Source organism: Sciurus vulgaris (genome assembly GCF_902686455.1).
Source record: "Sciurus vulgaris genome assembly, chromosome: 6".
Classification (NCBI taxonomy): domain Eukaryota; kingdom Metazoa; phylum Chordata; class Mammalia; order Rodentia; family Sciuridae; genus Sciurus; species Sciurus vulgaris.
In genome coordinates, this window is record NC_136466.1 from 105,373,542 (window position 1) to 105,394,933 (window position 21,392).

Here is a 21,392-nt window from a genome sequence, read left to right on the forward strand (position 1 = left end):
CTGCTTTCCTGTTTTTCTAGAAGGCATTGTCAGTCCTCATTAATTTTCTTAGCCTTTCTGCCCAGCCTGGTGCAGGAGGATCCCAAGTTCAAAGCCAGACTCAGCAACGTGGTGAGGCCCTCAGCAACTTAGAGAGAACTTGTCTCAAAATAAAATAATAATAAAAAGGTGGGCTGGGGATGTGGCTCAGTGGTTAAGTGCCCCTGGGTTCAATCTCTGGTACACACACACACAAGCCTTCCTTGTAGATGTGTATGGTATTTCATTGTAATTTAAATTTACCTTTATTGGATGAGTACTGTTATTGCAAACCCGTTCATATTCTTTTGGCCATTTGAATATCTTCTTTTGTGAAGCATTTTTTCAAGTCTTTTCTCACTTCTCACTAGTTTTTTTTTTTTTACTTTTTCTTATCAGTTTACAGAAATTCTTCACATATTCTAAATATAAGCCCTTGTCAGATGTGTGTCAATGGTGGTTTTATGATAAGGTTTAAATTTTTGATAAGTTCATTTATCAATTTTTTTTCTTTCATAGTTAGTACTTTCTGAGTTATTTAAAAAGAAAAACATTTTGCCTACTCCAAAATCACAAAAAAATTCTTACTCTCTTCTAAATGCTTTGTAGTTTTAGCTTTCATGTTTAGGCCTAAGATCTCAAATTACTTGTGCATGGTGTGAAGTAGGGATTCAAGGTTACTTTTCCCATATGCACAGCCATTCAAAATTTACTTTTAACAGAACACATTTTATAATTACCTTAGGTGCTTTTTTGTTCCTGAGAACAGTTTAAAGAACACCTTTACATCTTAATCCAAATGACATTTGGTTTATAGATTTCTCAATATAAAGGAATCATAATATTAATATTTTAAAATGTTATCAAAGATAATCAAGTAGCAATTCCTTCTGGACAAATAAATTTTATTTAAAATTTCATCAAAATGCAGTTTATTTAGTAAGTCAAGTCTTTGTACAAAAGTAATGTTTGTCACTGTAGAAAACAAAATTTTTACTGTAATTTTTAAAATTATTTTTATTGCAATTGTTAAGATTTTAAAATGAAATTGCACCTTTCACCTTTGGCAAACAATCACAGAAAATGAAGTTTTAGATATTATATGACAAATAGCACTGTGCTCAACTGGAGATGAACATTAAAGTAGAAATATTACAATTAAGTATTTATGTCTACAGTGTTTTGTGTTGTATCTCTTAGAGCTGTCTATCTATAATGTACATAAATATAGTCTTTTTTTTTTAAGAAACATATCTGTTGGGCATTGACTGTGTGAGGGCACTAAGTTAGATGACTGTGTTATGTTAGTCTTGCTTAATCCTCAACTCCATGAGAGAAGTCTCATTTTACTCCCCACTTTATGGATGAGTAAGCTAAGAGTTGGTGATATTAAAGATTGCCCAAAGTCTATGGTTAGTAAAGGACAGAAATGGGGCTGTAAAGAAAGTCGGTCTGCATTTAGAACCAGAGCTCTTTTCTATATACAGAACTAACTGATTTTCTGGGAGAAAAATGGTTGATTAAACAAAAGGCAAAATATACCCTAGGACATTCTCTGGTAAATAAAGTTTTAATAAAATAAGAAGCAACACATTTTTCTGAATGCCTTGCTCAGGACCATGCCAAGTAGGGCAAGGGATACAGATGTAGGCACCTTTATTGTGAAGAAATTTATAATCTAGCTATGGAGACATTTGGTAAATTATTAGTATAGTAAGCTGACTGAAGTCTCTTCTTACCAAATGTTTTATATAAATGAAGCATTATAAGGATATATGTATAACAGAGTAAGCATATAATAAATACTTTTTAATTAGATAAATTGAGCACAAGCCAATAATCATGATATGGCAATTAATTCAGACCAAAGCAGAGGCTTATAATACCAAAACACAGAAAATACTTTAGAAGAATGTTTTTCTTAGAGAGTCACTTTGATTCCAATGGCCTGTTTAAATTCATGGTTTTGTGGTTCCAAAATGTCATAGAAAACTTGATTTTTATCAAAATGGTCTCGAATATAAAGTAAATCTTCAATGGAATAGTTATCATTTTTTCCAGTCCAAAGAGTCAGGCTGTACCTGTATTAAAATAAAACAGAACTATATGGTTAAAAATGAAAATAAGAAACAGAGATGAAAAACTTCAATAAGAATACTCACATTTGAAAAAAATTAATTAGTGAAAGTATAACGAATATTTTCCTATTCCATTCCTTCATCAATATCAAAGAGACTAGAGACAAAAAATAATTCACACTGATATTGTCTAAATTATGTCACTGCTCTATATGAATTAAATGGCTTTAGAAACCCACACTGATGGCCATGAATATGGGTCCAATTTGGGGAAAAGGAACCAAAGAGACCATGTTGCTGATCAAGGAATCCATCCCCCCACATACAGATTTCATCTGTGACCTGGAAAGAGTGCAAAGCGCACCTGGAAGAGAGCATAACGGTCACTGACATTCCCAACAGTCACTTAGAGTCAACCCACTCACTATCCCTCTTGCGGGGTTTGTATGAACTGTGAGAATGCCAAGAGCTGCTACTAACAAACAGAATGAATTCATATCGATTTCTTAGGAGTTAAAAAACAATAACATATGCAAATTTGTATAGACATGAATATGCTCAGAATCTAAATGTTATTTGCACTCCACATTTTCATTTCTTCTAGTGATACTACCACGACTGCATTAGAGTCTGGGGAAATGCAAAGCTGTTAAGTAGTTTCATATTCATTTTCTCATAAACATGTCAGAATTGAGGGGAAAATCTCTAAAGCATTTTTTCTACTAATCGTAAGAAATGACTGAGGCATGTGGTCTTACATTGACACATTCCTGCCCCTAAGAAGAGTGACACCATTTTGGAAATATAACAAAAGAAAGTACGTTGAATTTTGTTCCATAGAAGCATCGTACATCAAACCAAAAAGAATTTTAAACTACATCAAAGATCTCAGAAAAGAAAAAATGAAAATTAGTTTTGAAATCTTTATTTTTTTGCTAAAATGGAATCAATTTATGGGCACCATGGTGACAAGCCTTATAAAAAGACACAGAAATGATCATTTAGGTTAAAAGAAGAGCTTTCCAGTTTATTTTGCTTCATTTAATATTCCTCCATTGTACTTAAACTAAAATGGGAAAAATAAAATTGCCAAAGGGTGTATTAAATTGTATTCATTCAAATCAAGTCACAGGCTTCATTTATTAAAACTTTTTATTGTGAAAAAACATGCATGGTACATAAAACATAAATGTAGATTTTAACAAATCATTATAAAATGAATGTCAGTGTAGCAAAAATAAAAATCTAGAAATAGTACATGGCCATCCACTAAGGAGGCACCTGTGCGTCCCTGCTCCATCTCAGCCTCCTCTCCTGCATGGCTCCTTTTCCTTTCCTCCTCCTCGTACTTCAAGAAACAAGGTGCATAAAGTAGGTCTCTTAATTTAAAAGGAGGGAAAAATAAGAATTTACATTCATATTTTCCTCGTATACGCATGAAGAAACTAATAACTGTGGTTAACAAGAAGCTGACTACTGTGGTTAGTGAGATTGGGCAGGAGAACTAGGTAGATGGGAGAGAGGATTTTCACAGTGTAAGCCTTTGTTTATTTGGTTTTTGAACCTATGTATTACTTATTTAAATGATTATATTAAAAATAATTCTGAAAGACCACAAAAAGGCATGAAAGAAACAGCATGTAATTGTGTGACAGAAACTAGTAGTTTTACTCAATATCCATTTTCCTTTTTTTTTTAATATAACAAATCCCAGAATTTTATCTATACACATAGTCATATAAAATAAAAGTCACAGTTTCCAGCTTCAACTGCAGCTAGAGGCATACTACTAGTTATAGTCAATGAGCAACAAGACAGACACATGTGATACCAGCAACATAGAAGAGTGCAGTCCTCATTCTCCAAAGAAACAATGATTTTGATAATCACCCATAGAAAATAGTACCTTTGTAGGAGCCTCGGAGTTCAGCAAAGAGGTCTCACCACACCCGTGGGAGCACAGTGCACCCGCGGACAGACACACACACACAAATCTGAGAAGAGATACATTGAAGAGGTATAAAGAGAACAGTTTCATTTTACCCACATCACTCCTCCCCAAGGCAACCTAGCTCAGTGTGAAAAGAGACTTCCTTGGCTTATGTTTTCTCCTATGGACATGGAAGAATAGAGCAGAGTGAGCCAGCCACCCAGTGTCCCTAGACATGTGGCATGATGTCCTGGAGGTCCACGAAAGAAGACCAAGATCACTGAGGGAAACAGCATGGCTAATTAGTGTGGGGGCAAGTAGGAACAGGGAAAAATGGTGAGGGCTCATGGTAACCAAACTTTGGTACTGAACAAAGGATCACAGTTTCTACTAACCATGTCACAGATTCCACCAGGAGCCATACCTATATTATCTTGTAGAATGTATAACTTGTGGATGCTCAATTGACCCAAATACACCCCCTACATTCCATGACCTCTATCCCCATGTCCTATGCACATTCTCACCGATGGTGGGTGTAAACCTCTGCAGATCATGCCATGTAAACAGTCAGTGTGAATGCTGGACTGGGAAAATGTGTTTACTCTTGGACATTTTAGAACAGTGCACTAGAGAAAAAGAATGGGAGGCTTTTAGCACCAAGCCTGGCTTTTCAGGTTCAAGAGCAGGCATAAAAGTCAGAATAAGAGAAGAACAGATGCATTCAGAGAAAATGTATTAAAGATCCCAGAGTCTCAACCCAGATTGCCTAGTTAAGGTCTTTCTGTCCTGAAGCTCAGCAGAACCGAAGAAGGCAATTGCTTCTAGAGATGTGAAGAAGTAAAGTAAGATTTCAAGGAAAACAAAAAAAAACATGGAAACATTACCAAAGGAACACAATATTCTTCTTGTAACCCACTTCAAAGAAATGGAGATCTATGAAATAACTGATGAAAAAGCAAAAACAACTGTTTCATGGAAGCTCAGCAAGCTACAAGAAAATACAGAGAATGAAATCAGGAAAATAACAAGTAAACAAAATTAGAAGCTCAGCAAAAAGATAGAAATAATAAAGAACCAAACAAATCCTGGAGCTGAATAATAAAATGAATGATGAGAAAAATACAGTATAGAGCTTCAATAGCAGACTTGAGTAGAACAAAAAATCTGTGAATTCAAAGACAGGGCATTTGAAATTATCAACTCAAAGACAAAAGAAAGAAAAAATGAAAAGAAGTGTGAAGAAAATATATGGGATTAATGGGACACTTTCAAGCAACCAATATATGGGATTAATGGGATTATGGAGGTCCAAGAAGGAGAAGAGAAAGAGAAAGAAAGATTATTTAAAGAAATAATGGCTGAAAACTTCCAAATATTTGGAAGATATGGACACTCAGATTCATGAAGCTCAAAGTTCTTTACATAGGATCAACCTAAAGGAGATTACACTGAAACATGTAATAATCAAATTAGCAAAAGTCACAGGTAGAGAATTTTGAAAGTAGGAAGACTAAAGCTACTTGTCACATATAAGGGAAACCCTATAAAGGTTATCTATGGATTTCTCAGTAGCATCCTTGCAGGCTAGGAGAGTGGGATGATGAATTTAAACTGCTAAGAGACAAAAACTACCAAGCAGGAATACTACATCCAGTGAAGCTATTTTTCAGAACTGAGGGAGAGATACTTCCTCAGACTGAATAAAAGCTAAGGCAGTTCATTATCACTGGACCAGTTTCATAAGAAATGCCAAAGGAAATTTTTCAAGTTGAAATGAGAAGATGTTAAAGAGTAACATGAATATATAAAACTTACTGGTAAAGGTGTTTTGTTACTTGACTTATCTAGTCAAATTCAAAATACTTTAATACTGCAGTGGGTGATATATGAATAATGGTACATAAATGCAATGATAATGCATAAATAACTTAAAACTCTTTATAAAAGACAAAGGTAAAAAATATAGTTACAAAAATTATTAATGTATATGCAGTATAAAAAGATGCAAGTTGTGAATGAAATTAAGTTGTTGTCAGCTTAAAATAGACTATTCTTTTAAAATTTTTTTTTAGTTGTAGATGAGCACAAACCTTTATCTTACTTATTTATTTTTATGTGATGCTAAGGATTAAACCCAGTGCCTCACACATGCTAGGCAAGTGCTCTATCACTGAGTTACAAACCCAGCCCGAAAACAGATTGCCCTAACTGGGGGTTATTTTATGTAAGCCCCATGGTAATCACAAAGAAGAAACTTCTAGTAGATTCAAAAGGATAAAGGAATATAAACATATCATTGAGGAGAAATAAAGTCACAAAGGAAGACAAAGAGAAGAAGGAATAAAGTAATAAAAACCAGTCAGGAAACAATTAACAAAACAATAGTAAGTTATTAACTACCAATAATTACTTCAAAACAAATGGATTAAATTCTCTAATAGAAAGACATAAGTGATTGAAAAGATAAAAAAGCAAGTCCCAAAACATACTCCAAAAACATACTGCCTGTGAAAGATTCACTTTATTTTTAAGGACAGATACATTGTGAAGGTATTAAAACAAAATGAAACAAAAACACTCCGAGAAAATGGCAACCAAAAGAGAGCAAGGGTAGCTATACTTATATCACACAAAAAAGCCTTGAGTCAGAGTGTCACTTGAGACAAAGGAGGTCATTATTTAATGATAAAGTCAATTCATCAAGAGGATATAACAATTATAAATATTTATGTACACAACAGAGGTGCACCTAAATACATAAAATAAATATTAATAGATCTGAAGGGAGAGATAATGCCTAGGTTAAGAAAAAAAGACCTTAAATAAACAACCTAACTGTTCACCTCAAAATAGAGAAAAAGAACAACAAAGTAAGGCACAAGTTAACAGAAGAAAAGAGATAATATAGATTAGAGTAGAAATAAATGAAGTAAAGACTTAAAAAAAAAACAAATGAAATGAAGAGCTGGTTTTTGAAAAGCTAAAATTGACAAATCTTTAGTTAAACTAACCAAGAAAAAGAGAGTCTATAATTTAAAAAATTTACAAATGAAAAAGGAGACATTATAATTGATACCACAGAAATACAAAAGATCATAAGAGACTACTATTTACAATTATACATCAACAAATTGGATAACCTAAAAGAAATGGATACAGTCCTAGAAACACATCCAACCCACCAAGACTTAATCATGAACAAACAGAAAATCTCAATACATCAGTAATGAATAAGGAGATCAGATCAGTAAGGAAAAGCCTCCCAAGAAAGAAAACCACAGTACTAGATGTCTTAACTGGTGAATTCTATCAAATGTTTTAGGAAGAATTAATGTCAATTCTTCTCAAATTCTTACCAGAAAATTAAAGAGGAGAGAATACTTTAAACTCATTTTATGAGGCCAACATTACCCTAATATCAAAGCTAGAAAATGATACTATAAAAAAAGAATGTTACGGGGCTGATATCCCTGAGGAATGTGAATGAAAAATTCTCAAAAAAATATAAGCAGACTGAATCCAACGGCACTTTAAAACCATCATATATCACAATCAAGTGGTCTTTATTCCTGGGATGCAGGACAGCTCAAAAAATGCCAATCAATAAATGTGGCATGCCACATTAAGAGAATGAATAATAATCATATAATTGTTCCAATAGATGTAGAAAAAGTATTTAACAAAATTTTAAATTCTTTCATGATTAAAACTCAACAAATTAAGTACAGGAGGAAAATTCTAAACATAATAAAGGCCATATATGATAAACACATAGGTAACATACTCAATAGTGAAAAGCTGAAAATACTTCCTCTAAGAACAGGAGCAAGACAAGGATGCCCACTTTTACTAGTTCTTCTCAACATATTACTGGAAGTTCTAATCAAACCTATTAGGAAAAAAAAAATAAATTAAAAACTCACCAAGTTGGAAAAGAAGAAATAAAATTGTGTTTTCAGATGAAATTATCTTATAAATATAAAACCCTAAAAGACTCCATCAAAAAGCTGTTAGAAGTAATTAATAAAGTTATAGAATACAAAAATCAACGTAAAAAAATCAGTTCCATTTTTATATACCAACAACACAATGGCCAAAAAAGAAATTTAAAAAGACATTTCACCTACAAGAACATCAAAAAGAATAAAACACTTAGGAATAAAGTTAACAAAGAAGGTGAAATATCTATAGACTGAAAACTATAAAGCACTAATGAATAAATAGAAAGATATCTTGTGTTCAGGGACTAGCAGAATTAATATTTTTAAAATGTCTATACTACTCAAAGCAATCAAAGAAATTCCTACTGAAATACCAATGGCATCTTTCACAAGAATAGAACAATTCTAAAATTCATGTGAAACCATGGAAGACTCAAACAGCCAAAGCAATCTTGAGCAAAAAGAATAAAATCGGAGGCACAAGACTCCTAACTTAAAATCACATTAAATTATGTGAATATAAATGAAAAAAATCCTCAAAAAACTACAGGCAGATGCCTAAAATTACTTCACAGAAAATTAATTTAAATTATGTTACAAAATAATCTACAATAATCAAACTAGTATGGCATTAGCATAAAACAGACACACACATGCACCAAAGGAACAGACCAAGCCCAGAAATAAATCCAGAGATTTATAGTAAACTGATCATCAATGAAGTATACAAAGCATAAACACAAACACTATATGATTACAAGACAAGGAAGATAGAAATTTAACAGGCAAAATGAAAAAATTCTACCACTTAGATGCCTAAAAATTTCCTTGAACTAACTTCTGAGACAAAAGTCACAACTACAGAATATTTATAAATGAATAAAATGAAAAGCTACTTAACGGTGATAGGATACAACTAAAGCAATGGGCAGAGGAAAAAAGGACAGTCTTAAATGCTTACACTGATAAGTATAATTAATAACTATAAATATATTACCAATTATAAAAATGAATATAAGCAAGCTAAGCATCTAAAGCAAGAAATGAACAGAAACTAGAGAAAGCAGAATTTTTGTTAAATGATAAAAAATCAAAAATTAATAAATAAATCCAAGAGTTACTTCTCAAAAAAAAAAAAAAAAATCACATCATCTAATCAAGACACAAGTGGAAAAAACTCAAACAAATTAAGTGAATTATCTTTTTTTTTTTTTTTCAGGGCCGAGGACCGAACTCAGGGCCTTGCCCGTGCAAGGCAAGCGCTCTGCCACTGAGCTAAATTCCTGAGCCCCAGGAATTATCTTAAAGACTTGGAAGTAGAGAGTGATAAACTGTACTTCAGTCAACCATATCTAAACAAATTTAAAAACCTGGATGAAACAAACAATTTTCTAGGAAAATATAATTTGTGAAAATTGGCTCCCAAACAGATAGAAAACAGAAACAAATCATTTACCAAGAAAAGAAAGCTGGGCCTGGTGGCACATGCCAGTAATCTTATTTACTCAGATGACTGAGGCAGGAGGATTACAAATTCAAGGCTGGCCTAGACAACTTAGTGACACCCTGTCTCAAAATAAGAAGTTAAAAAGGGATGGGGATATAGCTCAGTGTCTAGCAAGCGCAAGGCCCTAGGTTCAATCACCAGTACCACTAAAGGGGGAAAAAACAGAAAGGTCATTTAAGTTAAGTTTTCCCCAAAGCATCAGGTTTAGATGACTTTACTGTGGCATTTACCAAAACAAAGGTACAGGCCATTTCACTATGACTTTAATACATATAAAGGTAAAGGTCCCTAGGTTATTTTATGAAATGTGTATGACATTCATACCTAAAACTGAGAAAGGAAAAAAAAATTACAGACTAAGTCCACTTCCTAAAGCAAAAATCCTAATTAAAATATTAGCAATTAAATTGAGTAGCAAATTAAAAGACTGATATATCATAATAAAGTGGTGAAATGCAAGCATGGTTAAATATTATGAAATATCAAGATGATTTATCTCATTAATAGATGTAGAGAAAACATAAGTATTTTTATACAAATTAGAAAGGTATTTAGTAAAATTCAATATCCATAGGAATAGATATTTCCTTAGACTGCATCACTATACTAAAAACTTTTGCATTAAAGGTAGAGAGATGTGTACATCTACTAGCAATACTATTATTTAATACTTTTCGAGAGTTCTCAATCTTTTTATTTATTTATTTATTTATTTATTTTTGTGGTGCTGGGGATTGAATAGAGTTCTCAATCTTGACACTACTGCCTGCTGCGGGGGGCTGTCCTGTGTAATATAGGGTATTCAGAGAAGCACCTTGGCCTCTATCACTAGAAGTCTATGGAATCCCTGCCCCTGTCACACACACAAGGTCTGACAACTGAAAATGTCCTCAGGCACTGTCTGCTGGAGAATTAAACTGCCCCTAGTGAGAATCTGTTTTAGAGGTACTAAGCAACATACCTAGAAAAGAAAAAGAGACTGGTTGGTGGCAGTCGGGAGCGGGCTGGCGGCTGAGTCAGGCCACCTACATCACGGAAGTAAGCATCTGGCAGATAACTCGCCCAACCAGCAGGCCAAGAACAGACGTCATAACTGAGCAACCCTGCCTGACCCCTGCAACCAGGTTGGTGCCATCACTGGTTGGTCCTAGTCGGAGCTGACGGGTGAGTCAGGCTGCTTGCATCGCGGAGGTAGCAGGCGGGCACCCAACCCACCTGCCTTGCGGAGCTGGCGACAGGTAGCCAACCCACCCAACCACCAGGCCAAATACAGACGCCACCACTGAACAACCCCACCCGACCACCACGCCGCCGAGGTTTGAGGTTTGTCGCCATCACAGAGTTAGCCAGAGGCTTATTTATAGGCTGGTGCAGGCCATTTGAATTACTCCTGAGGGCGTGGCCATCATCACTGGAAGGGCAACTCCCTTCCTGAGAACCTACAGGAGGCTAGAGGAACTTTGACAAGACCCAGGAGCCAAAAAGAGGAAGTACTAAGAGACTCGGGACCAACTCAGAGCCCCTGGGGAATATACCCCACCTGAAGACCACCATCCTTAGTAGGCCAGCTTCCTAGTGGAGCACCACATTATCAAGTTCCTCCAAGACTTCAGGCTACTGAAGGCTAAGAAGTGAGTCACTGGAAATCTACAGAGACAATATTCGTCAATAGAGGAAATCTGCAATATCCCAGAGTTTCACTACTAGAGGGGTAGATACCTGAACAATATGAGAAAACAAGGGAAGAAAATGTCCCAAACAAACCTAGATGGTATAGCAATAATATCCAATGACAGCATGGCAGAAGAAATGTCAGAAAGGGAGTTCAGAATGTACATAATCAAAATGATCAGAGAAGCAAACGAGAAGATGAAAGGGCAAATGAGGCATTGAATGATTGCACCAATCGACAGTTAAAAGAGCAAATACAGGAAGCAAAAGATCGTTTCAATAAAGATTTAGAGATAATGAAAAAAAAAACAAATCCTTGAAGGAAACAATAAACAAAATTAAAAACTCTATAGAAAGCATAATCAATAGTATAGAACACCTGGAAGACAGAACCTCAGACATTGAAGATAAAATATTTAATCTTGAAAACAAAGTTGACCAAACAGAGAAGACGGTAAGAAATCATGAACAGAATCTACAAGAATTATGGGATATCATGAAAAGGCCAAATTTAAGAATTATCGGGATTGAGGAAGGCTTAGAGAAACAAACCAAAGGAATAAACAATCTATTCAATGAAATAATATCAGAAAATTTCCCAAATCTGAAGAATGAAATGGAAAATCAAGTACAAGAGGCTTATAGGACTCCAAATACACAAAATTATAATAGACCCACACCAAGGCACATTATAATGAAAATGCCTAACATACAAAATAAAGACAGAATTTTAAAGGCTGTGAGAGAAAAAGAATCAAATTACATTCAGGGGGAAACCAACACAGATATCAGCAGATTTTTCAATCCAGACCCTAAAAGCTAGAAGGGCCTGGAATGACATTTTTCAAGCTCTGAAAGAAAATGGATGCTAACCAAGAATCTTATACCCAGCAAAACTTATCAGATTTGATGATGAAATAAAATCCTTCCGTGATAAACAAAAGCTAAAAGAATTTACAAAAAGAAAGCTGGCATTACAGAACATTCTCAGCAAAATATTCCATGAGGAAGAGATGAAAAACAATGATATAAATCAGCAAAGGGAAGAATTACCCTAAAGGAACAACCAAATAAAGGAGAAATCAAGTCATGTCAAAAAAAAAAAAATGAGCCAAATGACAGGAAATACAAATCATATCTCAATCATAACCCTGAATGTTAATGGCCTGAACTCATCAATCAAAAGACATAGACTGGCAGATTGGATTAAAAAGAAAGATCCAACAATTTGCTGCCTGCAAGAGACTCATCTCATAGAAAGAGATAACCACAGACTAAAAGTAAAAGGATGGGGAAAAACATACCATGCACATGGACACAGCAAAAAAGCCAGAGTATCCATCCTCATATCAGATAATGTGGACTTCAAGCCAAAGTTAGTCAGAAGGGTTAAAGAAGGACATTTCATACTGCTTAAGGGAAGCATAAATCAGCAAGACACAACAATCATAAATGTCTATGCCCCAAACAGTGGCTCATCCATATATGGCAAATAAATCCTTCTCAATGCCAGAAATCAAATAGACCACAACACAATAATACTAGGTGATTTTAACACACCTCTCTCACCACTGGACAGATCCTCCAAACAAAAATTGAACAAAGAAACCATAGATCTCAAAAACACAATCAATAATTTAGATTTAACGGACATTTATAGAATATACCATCCAACAAAGAGTGAATACACTTTCTTCTCAGCAGCACATGGATCCTTCTTAAAATAGACCATATATTATGCCACAAAGCTACTGTTAGCAAATACAAGAAGATATAGTACCTTGTATTCTATCAGATCATAATGGATTGAAATTAGAAATAAATGACAGAATGAAAAACAGAAACTACTCCAACACCTGGAGATTAAATAATATGCTATTATATGATGAATGGATAACAGAAGACATCAGGAAGGAAATTTAAAAAATTCTTAGAGGTAAATGAGAACAAAGAAACAACATATCAAAATCTCTGGGACACTATGAAAGCAGTTCTTAGAGGAAATTTTATTTCAAGGAGCACATTCAATAAAAGAAGAAAAAAAATCAACAAATAAACGACCTAACACTACAGCTCAAAGCCCTAGAAAAAGAAGAACATAGCAACACCAAAAGTATTAGAAGACAGGAAATAGTTAAACTCAGAGCTGAAATCAACAAAATTGAAACAAAAGAAACAATCGGAAAAATTGACAAAATAAACAGTTGGTTCTTTGAAAAAATAAACAAAATTAATAAACTCTTAGCCACACTAACAAAGAGAAAACCCAAATTACTAAAATTCTGAATGAACAAGAAATATCACAACAGACATGATTGAAATACAAAACATAATTAGAAGCTATTTTGAAAATCTATACTCCAACAAAATAGAAAATCTCGAAGACATCAACAGGTTTCTAGAGACATATGAATTACCTAAGCTGAACGAGGAGGACACACACAATTTAAATAGATCAATTTCAAGTAATGAAACAGAAGAAGTCATCAAAAGCCTACCAACAAAGAAAATTCCGGGACCAGATGGGTTCTCAGCCGAGTTCTACAAAACCTTTAAAGAAGAGCTCATTCTAATACTTCTCAAAATATTACATGAAATAGAAGAGGAGGGAACCCTCCCAAACTCATTCTATGAAGCCAATATCACCCTGATACCTAAACCAGAGACACAGTGAGGAAAGAAAATTTCAGACCAATATCCTTAATGAACATTGATGAAAAAATTCTCAACAAAATCTTAGCAAATCGCATACAAAAATATATTTAAAAGATAGTGCACCAGGATCAAGTGGGTTTTACACCAGGATGCAAGGTTGGTTCAACATCCGGAAATCAATAAATGTAATTCACCATATCAAAGACTTAAAAATCAAGAATCACATGATTATTGCGATAGATGCAGAAAAAGCATTTGATAAAATACAGCATCTCTTCATGCTCAAAACACTGGAAAAAATAGGGATAGTGGGAACATTCCTTAATATTGTAAAGGCCATCTATGCTAAGCCCATGGCCAATATCATTCTAAATGGTGAAAAACTGAAAGCATTCCCCCTAAAAACTGGAACAAGGCAGGGATACCCTCTTTCACCACTTCTATTCAACACTGTCCTCAAAACTCTAGCTAGAGCAATTAGACAGACCAAGGAAATTAAAGGGATGTGAATAGGAAAAGAAGAACTCAAACTATCCCTCTTTGCTGATGACATGATTATATATTTAGAAGAACCAGAAAATTCCACTAGAAAACTCCTAGAACTCATAAGTGAATTCAGTAACTTAGCCGGTTACAAGATCAATGCTCATAAATCCAATGCATTTTTATACATAAGTGATGAATCTTCAGAAAGAGAAGTTAGGAAAACTACCCCATTCACAATAGCCTCAAAAAAAAATAAAATACTTGGGAATCAATCTCACAAAAGAGGTGAAAGACCTCTACAATGAGAACTACAGAACACTAAAGAAAGAAATTAAAGAAAACCTTAGAAGATGGAAAGATCTCCCATGCTCTTGGATAGGCAGAACTAATATTGTCAAAATGGCCATACTACCAAAAGTGCTATACAGATTCAATGCAATTCCAATTAAAATCCCAATGACATACCTTACAGAAATAGAACAAGAAATCATGAAATTCATCTGGAAGAATAAGAAACCCAGAATAGCTAAAGCAATCCTTAGCAGGAAGAGTGAAGCAGGGGGTACCGTAACAGCAGAACTTCAACTATACTGCAAAGCAATAGTAACAAAAATGGCATGGTATTGGTACCAAAATAGACAGGTAGATCAATGGTACAGAATAGAGGACACGGACACAAATAAATACAATTTTCTCATACTAGACAAAGGGGCCAAAAATATGCAATGGAGAAAAGATAGCCTCTTCAACAAATGGTGCTGAGAAAACTGGAAATCCATATGCCACAGAATGAAACTAAATCCCTATCTCTCACCCTGCACAAAACTCAACTCACAATGGATCAAGGACCTTGAAATCAGACCAGAGACCCTGCATCTTATAGAAGAAAAAGTAGGTCCAAATCTTCAACATGTTGGCTTAGGATCAGACTTCCTTAACAGGACTCCCATAGCACAAGAAATAAAACCAAGAATCAATAACTGGGACAGATTCAAACTAAATAGCTTTCTCTCAGCAAAGGAAACTATCAGCAATGCAAAGAGAGAGCCTACAGAGTGGGAGAAAATCTTTGCCACTCATACTTCAGATAGAGCACTAATTTCCAGAATATATAAAGAACTCAAAAAACTCTACACCAAGAATACAAATAACCCAATCAACAAATGGGCTAAGGATATGAACAGACACTTCACAGAAGATCTACAAGCAGTCAACAAACATATGAAAAAATGTTCAACATCTTTAGTAACAAGAGAAATGCAAATCAAAACTACCCTAAGATTTCATCTCACCCCAATTAGAATGGCGATTATCAAGAATACAAGCAACAATAGGTGTTCGAGAGGATGTGGGGAAAAAGGTACACTCATACATTGCTAATGGGGCTGCAAATTAGCACAGCCACTCTGGAAAGCAGTGTGGAGATCCTTAGAAAACTTGGAATGGAACCACCGTTTGACCCAGCTATCTCACTCCTCGGCCTATACCCAAAGGACTTAAAATCAGCATACTACAGAAATATAGCCACAACAATGTTCATAGCTGCTCAATTCACATAGCCAGATATTGTGGAACCAACCTAAATGCCCCTCAATTGATGAATTGATAAAGAAATTGTGGTGTGTGTGTGTGTGTGTGTGTGTGTATATATATATATATATATATATACATACATACATACCATGGAATATTACTCAGCCATAAAGAATAATAAAATTATGGCATTTGCAGCCAAATGGATGAAATTGGAGAATATCATGCTAAGTGAGATACGCCAATCTCAAAAAACCAAAAGATGGATGATCTCACTGATAAGCAGATGATGACACATATAGGGGGTAGGAAGGGGGCAGGAATGGAGGAAGGAGGGACTCTATAGAGGGATAAGAGGGGTGGGAGGGATGGGGGAAATAACAGAATGAATCAAAAACTATTACCCTAGGTAAATGTATGATTACACAAATGGTATGCCTCTAGTTCATGTACAAACAGAGAAACAAGATGTATCCCATTTGTTTACAATAAAAATGAATTAAAAAAAAAAGAAAAAGAAATTTTTAGAGGTTTAAAAAGTTGAAAGGGAACAGGTAAAATTAACAGTGATAGAAGAGGATATAATTTTTTGCTCAGAAAATTCATGAAAAGTCATTTGAAAGACTTTTTAAAATGAGTAGGAAAATTTAGTATATGTATTAGGTCACATGTGAATTTACAGAAATAAATAACCTTTATATATACACACAAAAACCTAGGTAAAATGTATACTGTATATATAAAAAACAACTGGTACAGGATAAAATGGTTGCCAAGGACCTATTTAAAATAGCAACTTAAAATAATTAGGAATAAACTTCATAAACAATATGAAACACTGAAGTAAAAAAAAGCATAAGTACTTTTAAGAAATACAAAGAACTGTACAAATAAATGCTTAATGTGTTCTTAGGGAGACTTAACATAAATCTTCAATTTTCTTTATGTTAATTCAAACTACTCTTCAAAAAATAACAGGATTTTTCACTTTTGAACCAAACAAGTTGATTCTGATTTCCAGAAGAGGAAAGCAAGCAAAAATAGCCAGTGTGGGGTTTTTTGTTTGTTTGTTGTGGTACCAGGGATTGAACCCTGAGGTGTTTAACCACTGAGCCCAAGCCCAGCCCTTTTTTTAATAGGTACTATTTTTTTTTTTTTTTTTTTTTTTTTTTTTTTTGGTGCTGGGGATTGAACCCAGGGCCTTGTACTTGCAAGGCAAGCACTCTACCAACTGAGCTATCTCCCCAACCTCATACTTTATTTAGAGACAGGGTCTTGTTGAGTTGCGTAGGGCCTCGCTAAATTGCTGAGGTTGACTTTGAACTTGCGATCTTCCTGCATCCGCCTCCACAGCTGCTAGGATCACAGGTGTGCCATACCACACCCAGCTGCCAGTGTGTTCTTTAGAGCACAGGTGAAGCTGTTTTCTTTTACTTTTCTTTTTTGAGTACCAAGGATTGAACTCGGGGCACTCGACCACATCAGCCCACATCCCCAGTCCTATTTTGTATTATTTAAAGACAGGGTTGCTTAGTGCTGTTACCGAGGTTGGCTTTGAACTCACAATCCTCCTGCCTCAGCCTCCTCAACCACTGGGATACAACCACTGGGATTACAGGTGTGCACCACCACACCCCAGTGAGGCAAAGCTGTTTTAACACAGAAATTTCAAAATACAGTGACTTAGACATGACAGAATTTGCATTTCTCTCTCAAATTGTCCAAAGGCAGGAAGGAGGACTCAGGTGGCTGGTTCTTTTCCCATGGTCATCCAGAGCTTGGGTTCCATACTATCTTTTTCCTCTACCAACTCTGAGAATCTTCTCATCCATGTAAGTGGAGGCTGACATATATCATCTTACTCCCATTCTAACCCACAAATGTCGAAAGAAAAAGGAAAAAAAAAAAAGTTTTGAACAGATAAGATGTTTGCTGGCCAAAATGTGGTCCCATAAGGACACTTATTGAGCAGAGATTAAAAGAAAACACAGACTCTGGCTGGATGGCCAAGATTCTAATAAAAGCTTATATGGGTCTCAATTGCTTCTGTAAATATTTACAAGCAATCAGAAATTCACAGAGGCTTTTATTCTTTCTGCCTTCTGGTTTGCTGATAATGCAGCACATGAGATTTTGTTGTTATTGTCATTCTCCTTGTGTTTTTGATGTTTTCCAGGAAAAGGTGTAAGGCTGGGAATTGAACCTCTGCCATGGTCCTGCTTGAGCTCTAAGTCCTCATTATGCACATACAATAATATGAATAGTAGAGAGTCAAAAGAAGGTTTTGGGCTGGGGTTGGAACTCAGTGGTAGAATGCTTGCCTAGCACCTGTGAGGCACTGGATTCATTCATCAGCATGGCATAAAAAATAAACACATAAGATAAAGATATTGTGTCCATCTACAACTAAAAAAAAATCTTAAAAGATTATATATTTGTTTGCTTAAGATTAAAAAAAAAACTGTAGCAACTTTGACATCTCAGCAGGGCAAATAACTGTTCTTGAACAGGTATGCTGTCAAGAATTGGAACTTCACCAAGCTTCATGGCTTCGACAGCAGGATGAGTTCACCAACTGCTTAAGCAAGAAGCAAAAACAGATTGGCAGTTCATCGTTACAGTTCCCTGACAAAGAAGGAATTATTCCTACTTCAATGGCTTTCTCAACATCACAAAATTCATTCATGTACTGTGCACTATTGTTTGACTCAAGATGAAGTTGCTGCTTATCTTCTGGGAAGTGTTCTTCCTCTAGAAGCCCCTCCTCTTTTGTTTTAGTCAGCTCTTTTGCCACTATGACTAAAAGCCCAGTGAGCACAATCATGGAGGATGAAGTTTATTTCAGGGCTCACATTTCAGAGGTTTCATTCCATGGACAGCTTGGCTCCATTCCTCAGGGCTCAAGGGAGGTAGAACATCATGGTGGAAGAGTGTGACCAAGGGAAGCCACTCACATGATGATTGGGCAGCAGAGAATGAGGTGCCACTTGCTAGATACAAATATATAACCCGAAGACCTGCCCCCAGTGCCCCACACCTTCTCCAATCACACCTACCTGCCTTCAGTTAAACACTCAATTAATCCCATCAGGTGATTAATTCACTGATTGGGTTTAGGTCTTCCTAACCCAATCATTTCTTCTCTGAACTTTCTTGCATTGTCTTCACACATCAGCTTTTGGAGACACCTCACATCCAAACCATAACATCTTTGTAGTATACTATTTTATATTGTAGATTTGTATTGTATTGTACAAATATTGTATTGTATATATTTGTATTGTATTTGTACTGTATCATGTAGCAATGACATTAGAGAATGCCACAAAATGATTTATGCAGCACCTGACACCAGAGTAATCAAACTAACCTCTAAGACTCTTTGTTTAACATTGCTGCTTATAACTAAACACCAGAACACTCTCTCCAGAAGGCACTAGCTTCTAAGTCTCTATGATTAAAGGATGCCTATGAGCATTTGGTTTTTCCCTTTAACATGTATTTAGTAAATCCCTGTGAAGTGTGCTAGGCAGTGTTCTAAATATTGAGGATTCATGGTTATCAAGATAAACAAGGCTGCTGTTTTTATGCAAGCTCCCAAACATTAGACAAGAAGAGATAATTATTAGGAACAAAATTAAAACAGTTATAGCCACCATGAAGATAATTCTAAACCTTCAGTCTTCTTAGTCAAATCTTATCAAATTTTGCTGCTTGAACCACTGTCAGCCTACATAAATAATATGTCAGTGATTTGCCTAATTTTCAAAATTTTAAATTTACTACTTCTTCCTATCTCAAACAGTATAAGTCCCTCTAGGACTCTAAGAATGACAAAAATGTTTTATAGTTTTTTCTATAGGATAATCAGAAAAACAAGTCAAATTGCAAAATTAGAAACTTGGGAGGATGAAAATGATTCTATTACTCCACAAAATGACAGAGTAACTACATAAGTCTAAAAAATAATTATATTAATTTTGTGTTGGCCTTTTATGCTCGCTACTATGAAGAACATGTCATTCATAAAACTGAATTTTTCAATAAAACATTTAGAGGCTGGACATGTAGTTCAGCAGTAGGGTGCTTGCCTAGCATGTGTAAAGCCCTGGTTTGATCTCCAACAAAACACACACACTCTCTCTCTCTATATAATATATATATTTGAATATACTTTTTAACCTCAAACATTTGCTACGACTATGAGGTTAAATGAAATGTATTATAAAGCTAACTTAGGTAAGTATTAATATACAACATGTTTATCTTTGTATATTAATATGATGACATTGAAATGAATTCTAAATTATTTTTTCATTAGTAATGATTATTTAGTGCTCTTATAGCTACCCATTTTCATCTAGTTCCTTTAGCATATATTTAGGAGATAAGTTGAATGAGAAGGGAGAATTGTCTGTATCACATCACTAAAAAGAGGTTTAAACCTCCCCATAGAGACTCCCAAAATTAGGTAATTTCATTTATATGAAAAAAACAGATGAAAGCACTTTCATACAGGGAAGTTTTATAACACACACACACTCTTAATGGTTGAGATAATATATGAATAAAAATGCATAATCAAAACAATTAGCACTTACTTCATAAACAAATAATAAAATCCAATTTATTATTTGGCATCCTATCCATTAGAATACTCTCTTAATAATTAGTTAAATACAGTGCTACAATAATTAACATTTTAATGTAACCTAAGATATAAGAAAATCCTAAAATGCTTTATAAATCATTTTTAAGAGCTTCTGTTTGTATGCATATTTATATATTGATATGTATCAATCAATATTCTGAATATTGGGTAATTCATTGTTTACAGTACAATTCGTTATTTAAAAACTCTTTCTCCAAAAAAAATAAATAAATAAATAAATAAATAAAAAAATAAAAACTCTTTCTCCAACCAGTCAAACCTTGCCCTTATTGTGAAAATATGGGTCAAGGATTAATGAACTGCTAATCTCTTTAAATTCATTATATAAATTCAGAATAAAGGGTAAAGATAATCACATTCACTGTTCCTAAATACATGTTTCAACAAGACCCTTTTTTTTTTTCAGCAACATCTTTTGAAAGATAAAGATACTTTATTATGGGGGGGGGGGAAGCCTACTTGAAAAAATTACCTTTACTTTTGCTGTAGAGAACTGTCTAGTTCATTTAAATAGCTTTTTGTTATGACCTACTTAAATGTGAAAAACCATAGAAAAAAAATAAATTATTTCTGCATAAACCAATACTTTCCAGTTTGAAAGAGCTAACATTAGATATTTAAGAAATGTGTAATTTCTGCTTAGTGGGGAAAAACTCTTAAATTTCTTAGAACAACTGCCACACTGAGCAGCCCAGGAATGTCTAGTTACCAGTTGATAATTTTCATCATGTTCACAGTATTCAGTTAATTCAGCTTTTACAGGCCCATGTGGATTATGTTTAAGAGACTTTATTTTTAAACTCATTCTAATCTCGGGTCATTTCTGCTGACCTTTTTATTTTAACCTTTATTTTTATTTTATTTATATGTGGTGCTGAAAATTGAACCTAGTGCCTCA

General features: G+C 34.6%; 1 protein-coding gene across 1 annotated transcript in view; it reads right to left on the minus strand.

Moving 5' to 3' along the window:
- Window positions 1–343: 343 nt before the first annotated feature.
- FAM151B (family with sequence similarity 151 member B) overlaps window positions 344–21,392 on the minus strand; it is a 37,078-nt gene continuing 16,029 nt past the window's right edge. Inside the window, exon 7 of the mRNA XM_079145571.1 lies at window positions 344–2,099. Within this exon, the coding sequence (XP_079001697.1) occupies window positions 1,940–2,099 (160 nt within the window). The 3' untranslated portion in view covers window positions 344–1,939. The remainder of the gene's footprint in view (window positions 2,100–21,392) is intronic.